The 19005-nt window shown below is 50.8% G+C and overlaps 1 protein-coding gene across 4 annotated transcripts in view; it reads right to left on the minus strand.

Annotated features, from left to right (window-relative positions):
• SNX27 (sorting nexin 27) overlaps positions 1-19005 on the minus strand; it is a 35591-nt gene that overhangs the window by 5273 nt on the left and 11313 nt on the right. Inside the window, exons 2-13 of one of the 4 annotated variants that reach the window (XM_030025476.2) lie at positions 18627-18732; positions 17232-17463; positions 13906-14098; positions 12542-12606; positions 11622-11726; positions 10411-10489; positions 8178-8341; positions 6861-6950; positions 4356-4505; positions 3857-3985; positions 3539-3598; positions 1556-1618 (exon numbers count right to left, since the gene is read on the minus strand). In XM_030025476.2, the coding sequence (XP_029881336.2) occupies positions 1556-1618; positions 3539-3598; positions 3857-3985; positions 4356-4505; positions 6861-6950; positions 8178-8341; positions 10411-10489; positions 11622-11726; positions 12542-12606; positions 13906-14098; positions 17232-17463; positions 18627-18670 (1374 nt within the window). In that variant the 5' untranslated portion in view covers positions 18671-18732. Of the gene's footprint in view, positions 1-1555; positions 1619-3538; positions 3599-3856; positions 3986-4355; positions 4506-6860; positions 6951-8177; positions 8342-10410; positions 10490-11621; positions 11727-12541; positions 12607-13905; positions 14099-17231; positions 17464-18615; positions 18733-19005 lie in introns of those variants that run through there. The other 3 variants (XM_041126172.1, XM_030025475.2, XM_030025477.2) reach the window with 3 other exon arrangements.

Consider the following 19005-nt stretch of genomic DNA (forward strand, 5'->3'; position numbering starts at 1 on the left):
TGCCCTGAGCAAGGCGAAGACAAGCAGAGCCCCAGCACAGCTAAGGCAAAATGCGTGTCTCTGTTTCCGCAGAGCCACCCTGTTCACCTGCGAGCAGCACGAGCGAATCCCTCTCGGTGTCTCCAGGCTTTGTAGAGAAGACATCAAACACCTGCTTTTAAGTCTGAAGGGGCAACACAGGAGCACACACATGACTGTGCACACAAAACCTTCGCCTTTTTTTCCTCAAATACGCCCCATGCAGCACATGCTCGGTGTTTTCGGACTAGAGGGTTTACCCCAGCGCAATCACAGGGAGCGTTATCGTGCAGGATCTGTTTGGCAGCGGAAGTATTACACAGGGCGGGAGGCTCCCACACCCCCACATTTCACGGCTCTTGCCTTAACAGGTGACACATCCCACACCGTCTACTACAGCTTTCTGTTCAGTCAGACAGGGGCTCTTGCCCTCTTTGACGTCCAATGCTTTCTAGCCAACACAACACAACTCCTACCCGAGAGTACCAGTACCGCTGGGGTTAACAACTTTCAGCCTCACTACACGCAATTGCGCTTTCTCTCTTACAAGTTAAATAACCTGCGGCTATTTCCGATGCCTCAGCAAAGAAGTAGTAAAATTTGAAGTGGGAGTACAGCAAAGCGCTGGGTCCACAGTGGCAGAACGGCACTTCTGCATCCCCGCGGAGGATGCTACGAGCCTTCAAGCTTGCAGAGAGGCATCTGCAAAGGCTGTGGCTCCTGGCACACACCACCACAGCAGGGCATTACAGTGTTAGATGACTCTCTGCAAGCCTTGTCCATGTGTACACTACAGCAAAAGTGCTTGGATAAAAGCCTACAAGGGGATATCCTAGAGACAGGCAGACAACATTCACGGATGCTTCCTGGTGCATCTTGAAGCAATTTAAAGTGTTCAGCTTTAAATCCTGTCCAGGCTGAATGTGAAAATGGCCGGGCAGAGAGCAGCACGAGGAGGGAGGTGTATTTAGAAGGTGCTACAACACAAGTGTTTTTGCTCCCTGCTATTAAAGCAGCGCTGCGAACGGTATTTGTCAATCCCTAAAGGTCTTTGCTCCACCACTGCAGAACAACAAGAGAAAAAAATCACATGCCACTAGCCTGTGGCTTGCAGGATCAAGTCTTTGGTCCTTTAAAAGAAGTGCAGAGCCAAAGCGTTTGTCCCCTTTACAACTGTGCCCTTTCCCTCTCCTCCGGGGAGGCGAAGGGAGCCGCGGCTCAGATCTCAGCCATCAGCTGCAGTGTCACATTCCAGGTCATCCAAAGATTGGCAGAGTCCAGGAGACAGGCAAGTCGGGACCACGTGTTTCTACCATCAGGAATGAGGCCTTTAAGCGCAAAGCCATCTCTATCCCATGAAAAGCAGCAGTAGGGTATTTTACTTTGCGGGTTCCCTCCAAGGAGAAGCCACTATGAAAGGACACTGTCCTACGCTAACAGGAACTGGAGCAGAGAAGCAGGAGAGACACTACATCCGCAGCAGAGCAGCCAGACTGGCTCAGAGAGCACAGATGCTGTTTGTTTTCAGCCCAATTACCTTGCTGCACATATTGTCTTTACTGCAGTTCTTGTTATCCTTGTCTGTTGCTTCCTCCTCCACCTTTACAAGGGAAAAAAATAAAAAGGGTATAAATAAAAAAGTAGAGCCGGGGGGGACAGGAGGAGACTGAACAGCTGGTGTTGGAGCAGCTGGGAGAACATCGGGATGGGATCCAGGGTGCTCCACGGATGTTGGACACGGGGAGCTACAGAGGAGGTGGGATTCAGAGAATAAGCCAGGCAACCCACTCAGGCAGCTTCTACTTCATGAACCAAGAGCCACAAAGACTTTGTTCCTAGGAGGTACAGAGATGTCACCCCCAGCTGAGACATGAACCCCAGAGCCAAGTTCCTCGGCTCTGCACATGGTGCACGGGGAGCATTCAGTGCTTTACAAAGCCAAACTGTGTAACCACACGCTATTGAGCCTTTCAACCTCCCTCCTACAAGGCTTGGGGCTGGGACAAAGTGGGTCTGGGCTCCGGGGGGGCTCCTGACTCTGCTCCAGCAGTCGTCCACCAGGTAAGCAGGCTGATCTGGGACTCTGCAGACTCTGGAGCACAGCCCAGCACCAGGAAGTCTCCTTGCCCCTGCCGGCGTGCAGGTGTCTGGTCACTTGTGGGAGATTCAGCTTCCATCCCTCAAGCTAAGGCAAGCCAAGAATCCCATTTTCTTATTTCCTGGAAAACTGTTCCAGGTTTATATACTCCTCCATCCTGCTGTGAATATCCTCCGAAGAGCCCAGCTGCTGTGGTCCAGACCCTGCACTCTCTGCACGTCTCCCACATGCCCCCCACACCCAGCACGGTGCCAACCCCGGATCCCAGCCACACTGAGGATAAGCACCAATACCCCTGCCCCAAGCTGATGCCCAGCAGGTAGGAAACTTCCAGGTAAGGAAAGAGGGAGGCATCATTCCCATTTAGGAGCCTCCAAGACCAGGCAGCTGCGGGGCAGATTTTCCTGGATTGCCATTTCAGACTTGCCGCGTTTAAGCCTTGTTTTAGGTACCCAAATCCATCAGCTGGCAGAGATAAGCCATCAGCGGAAAGGGGAGGGCTGATGCCAACAGCACTGATCAGATCAAGAGCAAGAAGAGAGGATCCACCCTCCAACAATTGCTTATCTCTGACCCCACAAGGGAGAGCAACATCTCTGGGACAGCAGAGGCACGGGATGGTGATTCGGTAGCCACGCACAGGGAAAACCTGGGCCAGAGCACCCCAGGGCCAGCTGAGCAAGGTGATTGCACATGGCTTTTCTAGCCGCTCTCTGCCTCTTCCCTGCAAGCAAAGCTGATGGTAGCAGTCCCTGGGGATGACAGGCAACCCCAAGGAGGAGCAGCAGATGGACGCAAGGTGATAAAACGTCTCCCTCAAGTGGGAGGAGAGGACAGGGAAAGCGCAGCATTAGGGATGAAGGCGGCAGGGCAGGCTGGCTCACGTGCATCTCCCCACCCGCGGCTCAGAGCCAGGTCTAAGCGCAGCTTTGACAGGAGAAGGCTGAGCAGGCACCTCAGGCTGGGATTCAGAAAAAAAACCCCACCAAACCCCAAAACCTCTCTGCACTTCTCAGCAGCTTTTCGGTGAAGGCTCTCACAACCCTTTCTGAATAATTCAGCAACCTGCATAATCTCTCTGGAGGATGGATGTTTTGCCATCTGCATTCGACAGCAGATGCCGGGGAGCGACTGGCCACAGTCGCATAGCCTGGGAACTGGTTAACCTGGTCAGCCACACCTGCGTGAGGCTTTCCCAGCACCAGGAGCTCCTTGCTCTAGCTGCAACATGAAACACCTACAAAGCCCAGGCCTTTGAAAGCCAGCCAGTCTACCCCCATGCTCCCTAGAGACCTGGTATCACTGCTCTAAGCATCCAATTACTCCCCATACAAACTGCTGTTAGGGACCAGGCGGAAACACTTGCCACTAAAAGCCTCCTGTAAAAGGTGAAGCCGTTCCCCTGCAATTACAGGTTCTTACCTCCTTCCTCCACTTGAGCTCGCAGAAAACCCGTTCGAAGCACTCATGCATGTAGTTGAACTGCAAAGAGAAAGCAGGCATCCCTCAGAGCAGCAAGCAGCCCCAGACAGCTGCCCTGGCTCCCAGCCGGAGAGTCTGGCACTGGTTGCCAGCCCAGAGCTCCCCGTGCTGCGGGCTCCTCCTGGCGGCCACCGGCCCCTGCATCACCTCCCGCCCCAAAAGCTGGAGCACAGGCTGCTGCTCCTCCAGCTTCTAGAAGGAAAACAAGCAGGTTCTGGGCTTTTCCTTAGCAAATCTGCAAAGAACAGGGCTACTTACATAGGGGGTGAAGATTTTAACCCATCGGGGTTTCTTCTCTCCTCGTGCATATTCGAAACAAAATGCCATTCCCTCTTCGTCCGTGTCCCACCGCTGCATTTCGTCCCATTCAAATGCTATTACCTGGTTCTGAAGGAAGACGAAACCCAGGTGAGGCCAGAGCCCCGCAGACCATGAGGAAGGGGAGGTTTAAGGCAGATCAGGTGGCAAAAGCAAAGCCACACGAAGGGGGAATGCGGATGCCTCAGACAGCCTTGCTGCAGAGACAGGTATGAGCCAGGGAAGCAGCAGTGGAAACACACACTAGCACCCACAGAGCAGCCAGATAAACCCCTGTGCTCCAACCACTGCCAAAAATCCCTTTGGAGGCCTCTCAGCCGCAGTCCCGAACGCCCAGAGCTTTGGGGACACAACACTGATGCTCTCTGCCTATAGAAAAGTCGAGGTGGAGGCCAGGGGCTGAGCCCAGCTCCCCAGGACCTCACAGAAACCCCCTTACCTCCAGCTGGCCCTCCTCTGTGCAGGCATGGAGTTTAAAGTGCTTAATGCTGATGGCTGTAATCACATGTCCCTTCCGCCGAGAGTCACAGGAGCAATGGGGGAAGCTGATCTCGTTGTAACCCTCACATGTCCGTAACATGTTTAAATACTGCAGAGAGAAAGCTGCAGGCATTAGCTTGCTCAGATGAAGGGGACCCCTGCATCCTCCTGCTTCTCACACCGCCTCCACCTTGCGCATGCCCTGGTGCTAATCACCCCCTTGGAAATCCCTGGCTTTACCGCAGCCCAGGGCGGCTGGATCCCCTCCAAAGGAAACCGAAAACCCACAGGCAGCAGGGCTGTGCTAGGGGAAGGAAGGAGACCCCTCCAGCTGCTCAATTCCCCTCTCCAAATCATTAATCTATCTAGGCACAGATACACACAGAGCATCTCGTGGCTTCGAATGCCAAAAACCCTTTCCAGGAGAGCTGGTGCAGCCAGAGTCACCAATCAGAGTGATCGTGCTCCCCCCGGAAGGGTACAGAGCTGAGCAAACAGCTAAAGCAGCCCCAGGACTGAAAGTACCACTCTTGCTAGATCCATCCTCCTGACCGTTGCAGGCTGAAGATGAGATCAGAAAAAGAGGCTGTCGGGCAGATGTGGGATCCAGGTTTCTCAGAGTCCTTCAATGCAAATGCTCTTGAAACTCATGAAAAGGTCCAAAGAGGTATTTTGGCTATTTTTCTTTCTTTCTGAGTGTAGCCCAGACAAAGCAGCACTGTGAGGACACTGGAGAAGTGCTAGGAGCTCTGAGTCACAGCATGGGACATGGGAAAAGCCAGGAGCTTCTCCAGGGGCCGGTGCTCCAGAGCCTCACATCCTCTTGTTGCATGAGAAAGGTTTACACAGGGCAGAACTACAACAAAGTCTGAAGTGACTCTTTAACCAAGGAACAAGCCACATCCAGACCAGAGGAAGGAGCCAAATCCTCAAGCATTGTGCTCCAGGCAGGACCCTTAATAGCATGGGGTAAGGTAGAGGATGAAGTACTTTGACTTCACAGGGTCTTTGGGACACAGACATTGTCTTCTCGACCTCCTGCTAGACCACGGCCCTACTGCACCTGGTGTACGTGTGTGTGTACATAGATATATATATATATGCTGGGATATACCCTTTCCAAAGATTCAGATCTTTCTTGGGTCATTAGAAAGCCAGCAAGACAAGCAGAAACAAAAGAGCCATGAGATAACCCACAGGAGGAAGCGTCTATTTACTGATCCTTATCATTAGTTAATAATTAACCTTCTTGGCTTAGCATTTCAGATGACCCTTCCGGGGTCTACCCCAAGGTAGTCCCCCAGCAGGGACCCCTCAGAGCTACTGCAGTCAAATGGGCTTTGAGGAGGGGCCTGACCAAGACCAGTCAAGCTGGAGAAGGGGATCCCAAGGCCGTTGCTCTTTGAGAGCAGCCAAGCTGGCCACAAGAACGCAGGGAGGGTGCAGCAAGTCAGGGAAAGGGCAGCCTGCATTCGTTCGGTACCAGCAGCCCCGAGCAACCCAGGAAGTTATTTACAAGTCAGATTCTTCTGTTGTTTGATCTTCAAGCCAAGCCTGAATCTGGCAGATGAGCTCAGGACATCCCCTTCACTCCCCCACGTCCATGCCAGGCAGGCTCATCAAGTCATACCAAGCCCCCAAGCACTTGCTGGGCAAGGTGATAAAAGGCAGAAAATCCCTGACCAGACAGCAAGCTCTGACACAGGATTTACAATCTGGGAAGACTTGTGCCGGACAAGAAACCCCAAAAAACTAAGGCACGGAGGGGGCAGCAACTCACGTTACGAGCAGGCCAGGACCCACCCCTCCTTTGGCTAGCCCAGAATCACCATCTCGGAGGCAGTCTTGAGGCAGAAAGAGACCTTTGCCTCTCAATTACTAGGAAGAAAGAGCCATCCCCGAAGGGCTGCAGATGAAGGATTGCTACATCACATGTTAAGCACCTCACCTTTCAACATTGGCAATAACCCACAAGGTTTTATCGCTGCCTTGTGTGGAGCCAAGTCAATGGGTGATCTTGCCAAGGACAAGCCGCTGTTCAAACGTGCCAGGCACGAGGGGAGGTTTTGGTTCATGCAGCGGCCGACCCTCGGGCACGTCCCAGCCCTGCGCCTGGCATTCCTGCATGTCTGCACACCCTGCCAATCCCTCCTGTGCTAAGCCCACACCCCCCCAACTCTCCACAGTTATTGCTTTCCAAGAAAGAAGTGTTTTTCAAGGCTGTGTGCATAGAATGGTTTGGGTTGGAAGGGACCTTTGAAGATCATCTAGTCCAACCCCACTGCCATGGGCAGGGACATCTTTCACTAGTCCAGGTTGCTCAAAGCCCTGTCCAACCTGACCTTGAACACTTATAGGGATGGGGCACCCACAACTTCTCTGGGCAACCTGTTCCAGTGTCTCCTTTCCAAACACAGCATTGCAAACAGGAAGGAAAGCAAACAGGACAGGTAGGATAACTCACCATGACCATCTTTCTCTGCTCACACAGCTTCTGTAACTGGTAGGACTTCTCCTCTGCTTTGATGTAGCCTTTCTTGACATCATCAACAGCCTAAACAGGAAAAGGGAAAGGAAACCCAGGAGGTCAGACTAGTGGACTGTTCACTGAGTCACAATGCTTTGCTTTCCCTGGCTGGCCCTGAGGCTGCTTTGAACAGCCAACCCCAATTCACAGCCCCAGAAGGTGACCAATGTCCCCAAACAGGCAGAGGGATGAAGAGGCTCAAAGAGGTGGTTCTCTGCACTCACTGGCTCCTGCCACGAGCCTCTGATTGCCTCGGGGAGCATACAGATGCTTAAGCATCTAGTCGGACTTTGGAAGAATGTCCCCTGGCAAAAGAGGATGGATCTGGAAATGCTGGTACCTGGAATCCTGCTTTTGCCTTCAGGCACAGGCAGGGACAGGCTGGTACAACTCTTCCGCTCCAGACACACAGGCACAGCCACCTCCAGGAGAGCCGTGCTGGCTTTTACCCACTGTGCTGCTGGAGTGTTGGCAGGAAAATGTGTTTTTCCTTCAGGACTGAGCAGGTACACAGCCCCTTCCTTTCACTCCTCAGCTGCACGTCCCAGCAAGAACTCCTGCCCCTGGCACAAAGCGGCTTGTAAAGCTGCCAGCCAGTAAAGATCCAGTCTAGGAGATCAAAGAATTTGACAAACTACTGTTTTTATTTCAATTTGTACCAGAGGCTGGTACAGGCTTAGTTCAGAGAGCACTAGAACAGCATTTTTGGTGGTTAAGACAGAGCAGGACTCATCTCACTGAACTTTGCAGATATCTACCTCTGAGCTGGTCATCCTAGACTGGCTTTATACAGGCAATGGGAGAACATGGCTCTTCTCGGACTCGCTTCATCCCAGAGAATCTGCATAAAGTGAAATCACAGGCAGGAACATCCCCTTTCCTTATGGTGAACAGCGAGAAGTCTGTTCCCCGTCTTCACTGACAACACACAGAACTGAGGAAAACATATCTGACCCAAGGAGTGCAGCCTCCCGCGATCCTTTTAGCTTGCTCTGGGAAGGCAACTTCCTGCAATGACAGCGGCAGAGTCCTGCCTCCCAGTTCAACTGTGACTTGGCCACAAGTTCACCACAGCACCGCTGATTCACCCAACCATGGAATTCTACTCCTTGAAGTTACCCAAGCAGGACTGGCCCTCAATTTCATGCTCTGTTGCCAGTACGCCAAAGGACAGCAGTGTTTGGAGCAGTACTGGGAGCCGGGCACTTGTGTTGCCTTACCTCCAGTAAAAAATTACAACTCTTGGGCACCTACCTGATGGAAGAAGTAGGTGACTGCCAGGTCATTGTCATTGAGAAGAACCTCCTCCTCTGTAGTGAAGAGCCATTTTCGGATGGTCAGGCATGTTCCCGGCACCGCTGAGGTGTAGTTCTGCACGTAGAGTTTGTGGGGGAATTCATTGGGCGCCAGTTTGCGCACTGAAAAAAAGCACAAGACATTGAGGTCAGCACACAGCCCCACACAGCATCAGCATCATCATCTGTGACTGGAGCCTGGCTGCTGCACAAATCAATGTTGGCGATGCCCTTTAGCTGAGTCAGCCAGGATCGGGAGCTCCAGCTCTGCTCCAGGGCCCTTTCTTCTCCTCCCTGACCAAATCCAGCTTTTTTCAATACCTACTTCCACACTGTCAGGACCACACCAGTCCCTTGCAATCGCCTCTAGTGCACAGGCAGGAATCTGTGTGAGACTGAACTCCTCTCGGTCGTTGGAGAGCTCAGCGCAGCTCTCAAGCATCAGTTCAACAGCCTGACTTAATTCCCTGCTGTGCACAGGGAGGTCCATCCTCCCTAAGCCTTAGGACCTGTGCCCTGGACCTATGCACTGTGCCCACAGTGGAGAAGGTCCACCCCATCATGGCAGGCTGCCACCAGAGCCTGGACAAAACCCACTGCATTGCTCAGCCAAGCTGGAGCAGCTGGGCCACCAGCAAGTCCCTGTCGAGACATTTACTGTGTTCAAATCTGCTTTACCCAGCTATGATGGACAAAAAAGGCGGGTGCCAGTATGTCTCCATCAGGTAAGGATACGGTCATTATCTTACTGCAGATGGAGCTTATGGTTTCCAGAGAAATTAAATGGAGTGTATCCAGACAGGAATAAATGTGGATGTTCACAGTGAGTGTCCAAAAAGCACAAGCCATAAAGGTTAACTGAAGTTTTTACTTTCCAGCGCAGTTTGAGAAGTGCAGCACTCACAGGAACAAGGAATTAATAGCTCCAGTTAGAGTCTGGCACCATAAAAGCTTCCTGCATGAGACTGCAAGCGTGCTGCAGCGTCCCATCTCCCAAGAGCAGGCATTCCCAATTGAGGCTCCCCGCACAGCCCTGCTTCGGCAATGTTGAAACACGTTGACCCTCCAGCCCTGGTCTTCCCTCCCTGTGTCCGCGTCCTGCTCTGTCACACCAGCACCCAGTAACTCTCAAAAAGTGACCACAAACCTGATGGCAGAGGCAGTTCTGTGATACCAACACTTTTACAGGACACTGGTGACCTTGGCTGCCCCAGGGTCAGCATCTGAATGCAAACCCAGCTTGTTCTGTGAGATGAGTCATTTTAGGAGGTCTCAGAAGCTAAAAATCACCCCTTCTGTTCAGCCAGAATCTTGTAAGCACAAGCAACAGCCCTAGAAATCTCTTCCTACAAGGCATTTTGCTGTAACAACAGGATGAGTTTGAGGCACATAGAGATGACAATTCAGAAATGAAGGTACCCAGCTGGGAATGAGAAATACACTTGGCTTAAAACCCAGCACAGGGGAAAAATAATACACAAACCAACCACTACACCCATTTTGTGGTGTGACCGCGATATTTTGCCCTCTCTACAGTTTCAGTGAACCCAACATAAAGCTGGGTGAAATCAGAGATTGCTGCGGCCAGGGATCTGAACAGCAGCCAGGGGACCCCAGCACATGCTAGGCTGGAAGGATGGCAATTACTTAAGTGCCAAAATGATCGCCCAGAATCCCACAGTCAAGCCTCAAATACCATCAGGATTTAACCACAGAAGGAGAGAAGAGAAGCTAAGATGCAGCTCACAGCACCCCCCTTCTTCAGGACCTGGATATTGCCCCACACTTATGTGTGTACAGACTGAGGGTGCCCTCAATCCACTTTCCAGCACCTTCGCTCTGTCCCAAGCCACTGCCCCCCCTCTCCAGAGACTGCCACATTACAATGACACTGCCCATTTTTTCTAAGCTTGCTGGACCCTTTCAACTAAAGTAAAATGCATCTCTCAGTTTAACAAAAAGCTTGTCTCCTTGAACTGCTTAAGAAAGGGAAAGTTAAGTGGCAACAAAAAAGCCATCAAACTTTGAGGGCTCCTCACTATCAGAGCCTAGTGTGCCTGCCCGATTCCTCCCAGGGGCTCCTGATATTGTGAGTAGAGATAAGACCTAAGTGAGAGTGCCACTGGGCTCTGCTAGTGCTGCAGAGCTTTCTCCCAGTTGCTCGTCAGCACCGAGGGGATTAAAAGACTTACCAAAGGAGTGATTGATCACTTCAAACAAGGCGAAGTAGTTTGCGGTAATACTGTCCATTCCAACTTTCGCAGCCACGGCCTAAAGAGCAACCAAATGGGAAAATGGGGTGAGCCGAACAGGAGCCAGCAGCTGTCTGTCCCCCTCCAGGGCAAGGCTGGCTACATACAGGTTATTCCCAAGTATTCCCTAACCCGAGGTGTTAGTCACCACAGAAAACCTGAATTTTACTCTTCCAGTAAAACCAGGTGTTTTCTTATGCAAGGGCTTAGACTCTCCTGCTTTCACCTTCCTGTAAACTGCTCTAGATTTTAAGTGCCACCATGGCTGACAATTAGGTCATCTTTTCTTCTGATGCCTCCAGCTTCAGTTCCTAATAGAAGAGGTGTGCACACTTCCCCTAGGAGTTTTCTCCAACAATGCTTCCATCCTGCATGCTAATACCACAGCCAAAACTCACAGACCTCGGCACAGGTGACATGAAATTCAAGAGGCTGTGTCCCAAACACACCCTGCACTGCGAATCCTATCTACCCAAAGGATTCTGCTGTGCAGATCTGGAGCTCCTGAGAGCCTGCTCTTTCACAACCCTCTGGGGCTCCCTTGCTTGCAGCAACATTTCTAGTTCCCCTTTCAAAAAGGGTCTCCCTTGCATCATCTTATTCCCCCTAATCCATTGACAGCTTCCACTTTCCCTCCTGTGGTGCTGGTTGATGTCAGTTCTCCTTAGTTTTCTACTTAAAGCACTGGGCCTCTGGCCACTTGCAAACCTGTAATCTGGCCAGAGAATCCCCCAAAAGGGTCACTACCCTTAATATTCAACTTGCTGTCCTGCCACACAGCCACAGTGAGACTCGTGTGTTGGCTGCTGGCAGCTCTTGGATCCAACTCCTCCACCCCAGCCACTGCAAGCCATAATACACAATCTGTCTAGTGCTTAGAGCCATCCGCCAGCTTTAAGATATTATCAGTGAAAATTAATTCAGCAATGACTGTCCTTGCAGCCAAACCTGCAAGCGAAAACGCTGCTTCAGCACAGCATAAGGTTAGAGTTCTCTAGCATCCCTATCCTCTCTGCTACAGCAAAGCAGCGTCACTGATGCCCACCTGCACTCGAGAGGAGCAGAGAGAAGCAAGTGGGTGCCGGTAGGGTCTTGGTTAACATCCAAATTATGTTAATCTTCCAGTCAAGGCAAAAAAAGAAGTAGCTCACCTGGTACACCTGGTCTGTAGTGCTGTTCTTTTTGACTCTTACTGTCACTGTTGTTATATCTGGTAATGCTACTCGGAGCTCCACATCTGAGACACCGTTGTAATTCTGAAGGAGGGTAGAAGAGGGGACAGAAATCAGCATCACACAAACTGAGGCCCAAGCTCTATTTATTGCCTTGCGCTGGCTAATTAAAATGGTCACTTCTAACAACCAGCTGCTCCACAAGCCTCAGGAATCCCATTCCAGTCTGCACCACAGAAATTCTGAAAGAAGGCTCTGCTCTGAGACAGGAAGCTGAGCGAACAGTTTCAGGCCACAACAGGGTAGGATTTTACATTCACAGGTTTGCCAGTGAAGAGCGAGAGAAAGCTCTGGGACACAACAACTTCATGCACCATGGAAAGGTTGGAAAATGAACAACAGTTGAAGGGCAAACAGCAACTCACTGCTGCTACCTGCAACTCAAATCTTGGGAGAAGCAACTCAGACTGGTATTCAGAGTGCCTGTTGCCTTTCTGGCCAAAGGCCGACAAATACAAACAGCTCACAAATGCAAAGCCACCTGGGCTGCCACCAGCACGGAAACCAGCAGGAAAGTCAGTGAATGTGTTTTTTTGCTGGGTCTCCCCTTGCCAGAGCGCCAGGGTATGCAATGAGGCCTCATGGCTGGTTCTGCTCTGTGCACGCCTTCAAGAGCAGCACCAAAGCTGCTCTTAGCTGCTGCTATGGAGAAAGTGTTTCCTATGTGCAGTGACAGAGAGCAAACTGCGGCCTTGATTTTCTGCCGTGGTTTTCTATTCAACCAACTGAAGCTTTGGCAGGGAACATCTTTGCTCTCTGATCCAGTTTTACCAAGCATTTATGGCCACTGTACAGGGAAGGTCGTGGCAGAGCTTCAGCGCCGTCACCTCCTTGCCTACCTCATCTGACTCCGACAGGAACTCCTGCATGATGTCGCTCTCCCCAATGACACGTATTGAACACACTGCAGGACAGAGAGCGCAGGTTAGTAGGGTGCCCGGGGGAAGAGGGAGCCCTCTCCTCCCAGGACCAGCCCAAAGGTGACATGGAAATAACAACTGTCTGTTCTGTGGGCGGCATGAAATGAGGCTGGTATCTCCAGCCCTGAAAAACCTTATCAAAGCAAGTGCTTTCCAGGCTGTATCAGGTGTCCTGGCACGAATACTGATCCAGCCTGAATCCCCTACAATAGCAAGTGAACAGTGGTGTTGAATAACTCACTGAGATATTCCCCGTGGGTGAAACCCAGGCCCCAGGCACATGGCCAACAGGAGGTTTAGACTATACTTAAAAGTGGGCAAGAATTTCATAAATAGTACTTTTGCCTCAAACAAAAAAAAGTTATTCCAGAGGGACTGAAACTATTTGGGAATTTAGGCCAAGTTCAGCAAATAATTTGGACCCCAACTGTATCATGTTGCCTCTAAGATGCAACCAGTCTGCCCGCTCCTCCAGCCAGCTGGTAACCAAGGATGAAGATGAACGAGCTCAGCAAGGCAGGGCTGAGATATCAGTGGGGTGGGGAAAACCTGACCCACATCCATCTTATGGGAAGAGGGGGCTTCACTCCCAGATGCCAGCAAGGGAAAAGGCTGTTAAGCTCACACAAACTAACTGAGCTGCTTCCAGGCAACTAAGATAACACAGCATCACAGGATGAGGGGTCATTGCTCCCTGAATCTCATCTACAGCCTCTTCACTGCAAAATGCAGGGTCAGATCTTTTAGCCAGGCACCCTGATACAGAGATAAGGTCTTGCACCCACTTCCCCACCATCTGAATTCAACCTAAAGGAAACTCCTGCTGCAGGTATTACAATTCTGATTAAAAAGGACCAAAGCGTTCAGCTGTGAACAAGCTCAGGTTGAGCTGAGCTCCCCTGATGAGAACAGCCTCAAACACAACATTCTCCCTGCTCCAAAGCTTCCTTCCTCTGCCTCCTGCCCATGCTCCCTCATCTCCAAGATTACTGGCGAGCAATGTGACACTATAAAAAAAGGCTTGTTGTGCGTTAAAAACTAATTACACATTGTGTTGTTGGAAGTATACTGCAAGCCAGTAACACATGCATCATTAAGCCGTGGAAAGTCTGAGCTCCCCCTCGCCACCTTGGCCATAAAATCCCATCTAGCTACAAACAAGCTTCTTTCCCTCACAGGTAAACAAATGCCTGTGAAGTTTTGGACCACCCGTGGAAGGATGTACCCTGAAGATTTGTTTCCCTCCTTGCGAGGAAGGCGGTGTACAGCTCCCAGCTCAGTACCTTTCTCCAGGTATTCCTCCAGCCCTCGCCGCCGGGCATCCAGCTGCTGCTCTGACAAAGAGAATGGCCACTTCCCTGGGAGACGTGGAAAAGTGAAGTTGGCAAATTCCCGTTTCAGGTTCTGGTGCAGGATGGCAAATTCCCGGTACCGCTTTGAGCAGAGCTGGCGGCCCGCCATGTAAACATTGTAGACCTGGAGGGAGGAGAAGAGGCTCACTGGGGTGAGAAAAGCTTTCCAAATTCAAACTGGCACAGCTCTGCCTTCCCAGACCCACAGGTAGCACAAGGCTAAATTAGGAGGGTTTGAGCTAGAATGAGAAACTGGTATGAATAAATACACCACTGCTTATCCCTGGAGCTGGGGGATGTCCCAACTACTACCTCATTCTGACAGCAGCCGGATCGGCATGAATTCAAGGCACCTTTCTATTCCAAAAGGAGAGGAAAAACACCCAAACCCTTTACAAAAGGCCCCAAGCCTGATGCAGCCATCATGGCATTCACCTGGATCATGTCCTGCACACAGGAGGGTCCCTGAGGTGCACCAAGCCACCACCAGACAGATGTCACAGCAATACTGTGCTGACTGCATCAGCTGTTTTCAGCAACAGGAGCCTCATCACCTTCCAGATGTGCTTGACACTACCACTGAATTTCCAGCTTGTTGCAGAATTGAGCCTCTCATTGCAGCAAAAACTCCAGAGCTCTGGATTCAGGTTCACAGCTACTTCCCCGAAACCCAGAGAGGTCCCAAAGCGAGCAGGAGGCTCGGTTTGTGTTTGGACACAGCCCCTGGCAGCCATCAGGCATCAACCATGGGGCAGATCCCAGGGGAGAGGCAGCATGAAATCTTTTAGGAACACTCCATGTCAACTAGTTTTTTCATTATGCTTGCACTCTTCCAGTTTCATTCTGGACACTGTTAAGGAAGTAAGACTCTGATCCCAAAGAGGGGAAACCCAGAGCAGAGTTACAGTCGCAGGACATTTCTAAGCACTGCGATGCTCTTCAGGGAATTCCCTTCCCATTCATTAACCAGTTGCCTCCATTTTTAAAGCCAATCTGCTCAGTCTTGCAGGCAAATTAAACAAGCTTTTATCTAGGCATTGCTAATATGCCCTCAGTGATAAGGAGGTCCCAAACAGCAGCAGTTACCTTAATTAGCTTCACACCAGTAAAGGGATGCAGTGGTGAAAAGAGTAGGTTCACGCTTTTCCATGTTGCACAAAGGAAGTGTTTGCAATGACCACCTTTCCCCTTGAGGAGAGGAGCATCACCCTCCACTGTCCTCCTGAAGCCAAAGGGCTGGCAGAGCACAGAGGTGGAGTGTAGCAAGAGGCACATGCCAAAGATGCACCGAGGGTGGCTTCAGCAGCATTCAGAAGACTCAAAACCCCAACCTGCTCCCCAGATGAGGGCTGGGAGCAGTCCCAGCTCACTCACTCTCCACATCTGTGCTCCAGATACCTGCCTGACAGCCTTCACAAGGGAAAAGTGCTCCAACAAACCCACAGGTTTTTCCTTAAAAAGAAGCATGCATTCAACCCTTCCAGTGTCACCTCAAGAGAAGGTGCTGGGATGGAGCTGGATCCAAACAGCAGCAGCTATTGTCAGTCCAGAGAAGAGGCTCCCTTTGACCCCCTGCCCTGCACTGCACTTCTTTAAGAGCCTCTGGTTTCTAGGACCCTTCTTCTCCTGCCCCATATGGCACACCTTATCTGACAGCATCCCACCAGGGCTGGGAGAGCAGGGTGCGGGGAAAGCACGTGCTCCCCGTGAAGTGGCGGATCTGGAAGGATCCCATCTGTCCCCTTCAGAGACACGTGCCAGGATGACATGTTGAAGTGACATGCTTTGCACAGGAGCCTGACTCTTCTGGCAAGCCGAGCACTGCTGAACCCTTTCCACCCTTCCTCTCTCACACACACACGCTATTTCTGCAACACTGATGATGGCTTGTGTCTTCATTGGGAAAATGCCTCAGTCCTCAGCTGGGAGAGGAAAAAGTGATAAGCCAGTTTGTCATCTGTCTCCTGGCACTTCACATGATGACGCAATCATGTCCCAAGGGCAACTGCTCCAACCAAACCTACCTCCCAGTCTGGGAGGGTGAAGGGACCGGACCCAGCATATGGCACAAATCTTCCAGCCACGAGTCAAAGCAATGGCATAACTAAAAAGCCCCAATACTCGCCATCTCGTCCCAAGGCCCTCCGCCTCATCGTCCACCCCCACCGATGGCCACACAGTTCCCTGGCTCTGGAAAAACGAAGACAGCACACAGAGCAGAAGAAAAAACATGGTCCGGACATGGGTAGGACTGTGCTCCTAACAATAAGCAGCTATTTGCAGGGGGAAGAATACTGCCCTTGTGGCAGGCTTCTGTCTCTACCAGTCGCTGATTGAAACTCAGAGCCAGCTGGGGTTGGGCTGCAGGCTCTGCTGACCCTCACCACAGCTCAGACCCGAGGCATGCTCAGAGCAGCGGCCAGCAGCGAGACACAGGGTGCTGGAGGGCAGGGCAGTCAAGATAGTTTGCAAGCAGAGCACCTGTGAACACTACACAGCCAGGCAAGGAAGCAGAAGAGCCAAGCAAGGCCAAGCCAATTGAGGAGGTTAAATACACCCCAAATGTTGCAAAAAGAAACAGTTCTGCAGATGAGTGTCTTTGTCCAACCTGTTTTGGGTCCCTCTCCAAACATTTCCTTACCAGCCACAGACAGCCATCCCTGATGAGCCAGAATCAACCTTAAGCCTCGGAGGATGCACCCATATCAGGTACTTAAATGACAGATCACATCACCTAGGAAAATGACTGCCAGCCTCCCCAATAAATGCAACAGAAGAAGCAGGGAACCCAAAGGAAAAAGACTTTTTACAGCTATTTCCCCCACCACTCCCTAAAGGGAAAAGAAATTCTGGAGATGGGAAGCTATGCTTCAAGACATCTGTTCCCTTTGCTTTTACATCTATCACAGATGTCCTTAACACTTGGTGTAAAACAGGAGATACAAATATGAAAGCTTATATGAACAAAACAATAGCTTCATACTTAATCTTTGTAAGAGATCAAGCTATTCCAGATACATTAATAAAAAAAAAGCTTCCCAACACATCGGAGATAGCTGCAAAAGAATAACCAAGCACAGTAAGAGTGAAGACAGGCAAGCCTAAATAAGACAGCGTCAAAAACAGTCAATAATAAATTAACATGCCTCCATCCCGAAGACAAGAAGAGAGTGTTGCCACTAACAGCAAGGAGCATGCCAGCTCAGGGCGCAGATACCCAGAGATATCCAGAAAACACTGTCCAAGCTGATACTTACCACAAACTTCTCGCCATTCTGCTCCACATGCTTGTACGTGGGGATGGAGATGGGCACAGCTTGTTTTTCTGTGTAGTCGTAGAATGACTGCCCCAAAGAGTCATCACTCGGATCAAGGTTATCTGCCTCATGGGGAGGCACGGACAGCACTGTCAGAATTAACTCCTTCTCTCCTGCACGAATCAGGTCCACCACTTGCTTGTGTGTTGCTCCTTCAACATTCACCCCATTCCTGTGAAAGAGAAAGCAGAAAAGCCATAAGCAAGGCAGAGGTGACCACAGAGCCTTCAAACCACACCAGGACCAGCCCAGAGATCCATCACATATCTGCTTCCCCTGAAAATCCCTCCAGCCTCAACTGCTCTGGTTGCTCCAGTTTCAATCTGGTCTGAACTTCACTCATTTTTCCTATTGATGATTTCTCAGGTTATTAGTTACTGAATTATGTTTAATGACTACAGACACAGCTAAAACTTCTTTAGAAGGTTCATGTACCCCCTTGAATATTTAAAACAAGTTTTGCGGTTTTCACCATTTCTCAATGATACGACATGGCATGTTCGTACCCAGAAAGCAAGCCTTTTCCCATCAGCTAAAAGCAATTACAAGGAGACCACAGAACTGGGGAAGAAAACACTGAACGTATAATACATACTAGTCTGCTAGGGCAAAGCCCATCTCCTGATCCTCTACAGCTCCAAAACGTAAGAGGAATTCCCTAAATCTGAATTGAAGCTTCCATCTGAACAAGAATGAGAAAGCAGGCAAGGAGGCTCAGAGAGCAAAGGTAAGCAATTTCAGAAGCTGGTGTTCCCATCTGCCAAGACACAGTACCCATGAGCACACCTGCTTCAGTGCAACATAAACAAGACGTGTGTTCATTTCAGTTACTTCTAGGCAAACTGCTCTGCCTTGCCCCAAACAGCCCAGGAGCACTGCTGCAGCAAGTAACATGTTTCTGCTTCCTAAGCTGCTCCAACCTGATCACAAGAGTTCGTCCCAATTATGCCCAAAGCCCTCCAGGAGCCCCATAGAAGCTCTGAAGACCCAAGACATGCCCAAGCCACCTCTAGAGCATTCCTGCCATTCGTGGTCTCCCTGCAAGCTCAGTTAACCATCACCTGGCTCTTGCTTTGCCCAGAAGATACAGACCAGACCTCAGCCAGCTTGGAAAGATGCTGGACCTATGACTTGATTTCAAAGCGAAGAGCGCTGTTAGGTTCTCTTCCAAATCTGGGAAAGGACAAGCCTGTTTTTCCTCCTGATAAAAGCTAAATTTAGTAGCGAGTCTCCATAAACTCGCAGTCATTGCAAGTGTCTCTGTGAAGAGTTTGGTATCCAAAACATTCCCTGTATAAACAGGAACAGGCAGAGCTTCACGCACCGCATCCCTACCAGTCAGCCTGGCTGCGCTCCTGCAAGGTTGCCGGAGAGCCCATGGACCATCGGAGACGACAGGTGCCCTTCACCTCTGCTTCCTGAGCAGCTGCTTGGGATGAGCCTGGAACAAACCAGCCAAGGAGTTTCACGCCGCTGCTGAAACACCGGCAACCATGCCACAACCGCAATTTGTCTTCACTCACACCTAGGAATTTCTCCACCAGAAAACCCAACATCGCCCTTATTCTGCACTGCTGGCTATGGCCATTACCTGATGCTTCAGAGGAGTGCAAGAGGAGGGCAGCCTGCACTTTCCCAGCCACGAGTCCTGACCATGGAGGGAGAGAAAATTACTCCTCCTGGCAAGTCAGCTACTCCTTCCCAGAGCCTGGGA

This window comes from Aquila chrysaetos, chromosome 9 (genome assembly GCF_900496995.4).
Source record: "Aquila chrysaetos chrysaetos chromosome 9, bAquChr1.4, whole genome shotgun sequence".
NCBI lineage: Eukaryota > Metazoa > Chordata > Aves > Accipitriformes > Accipitridae > Aquila > Aquila chrysaetos.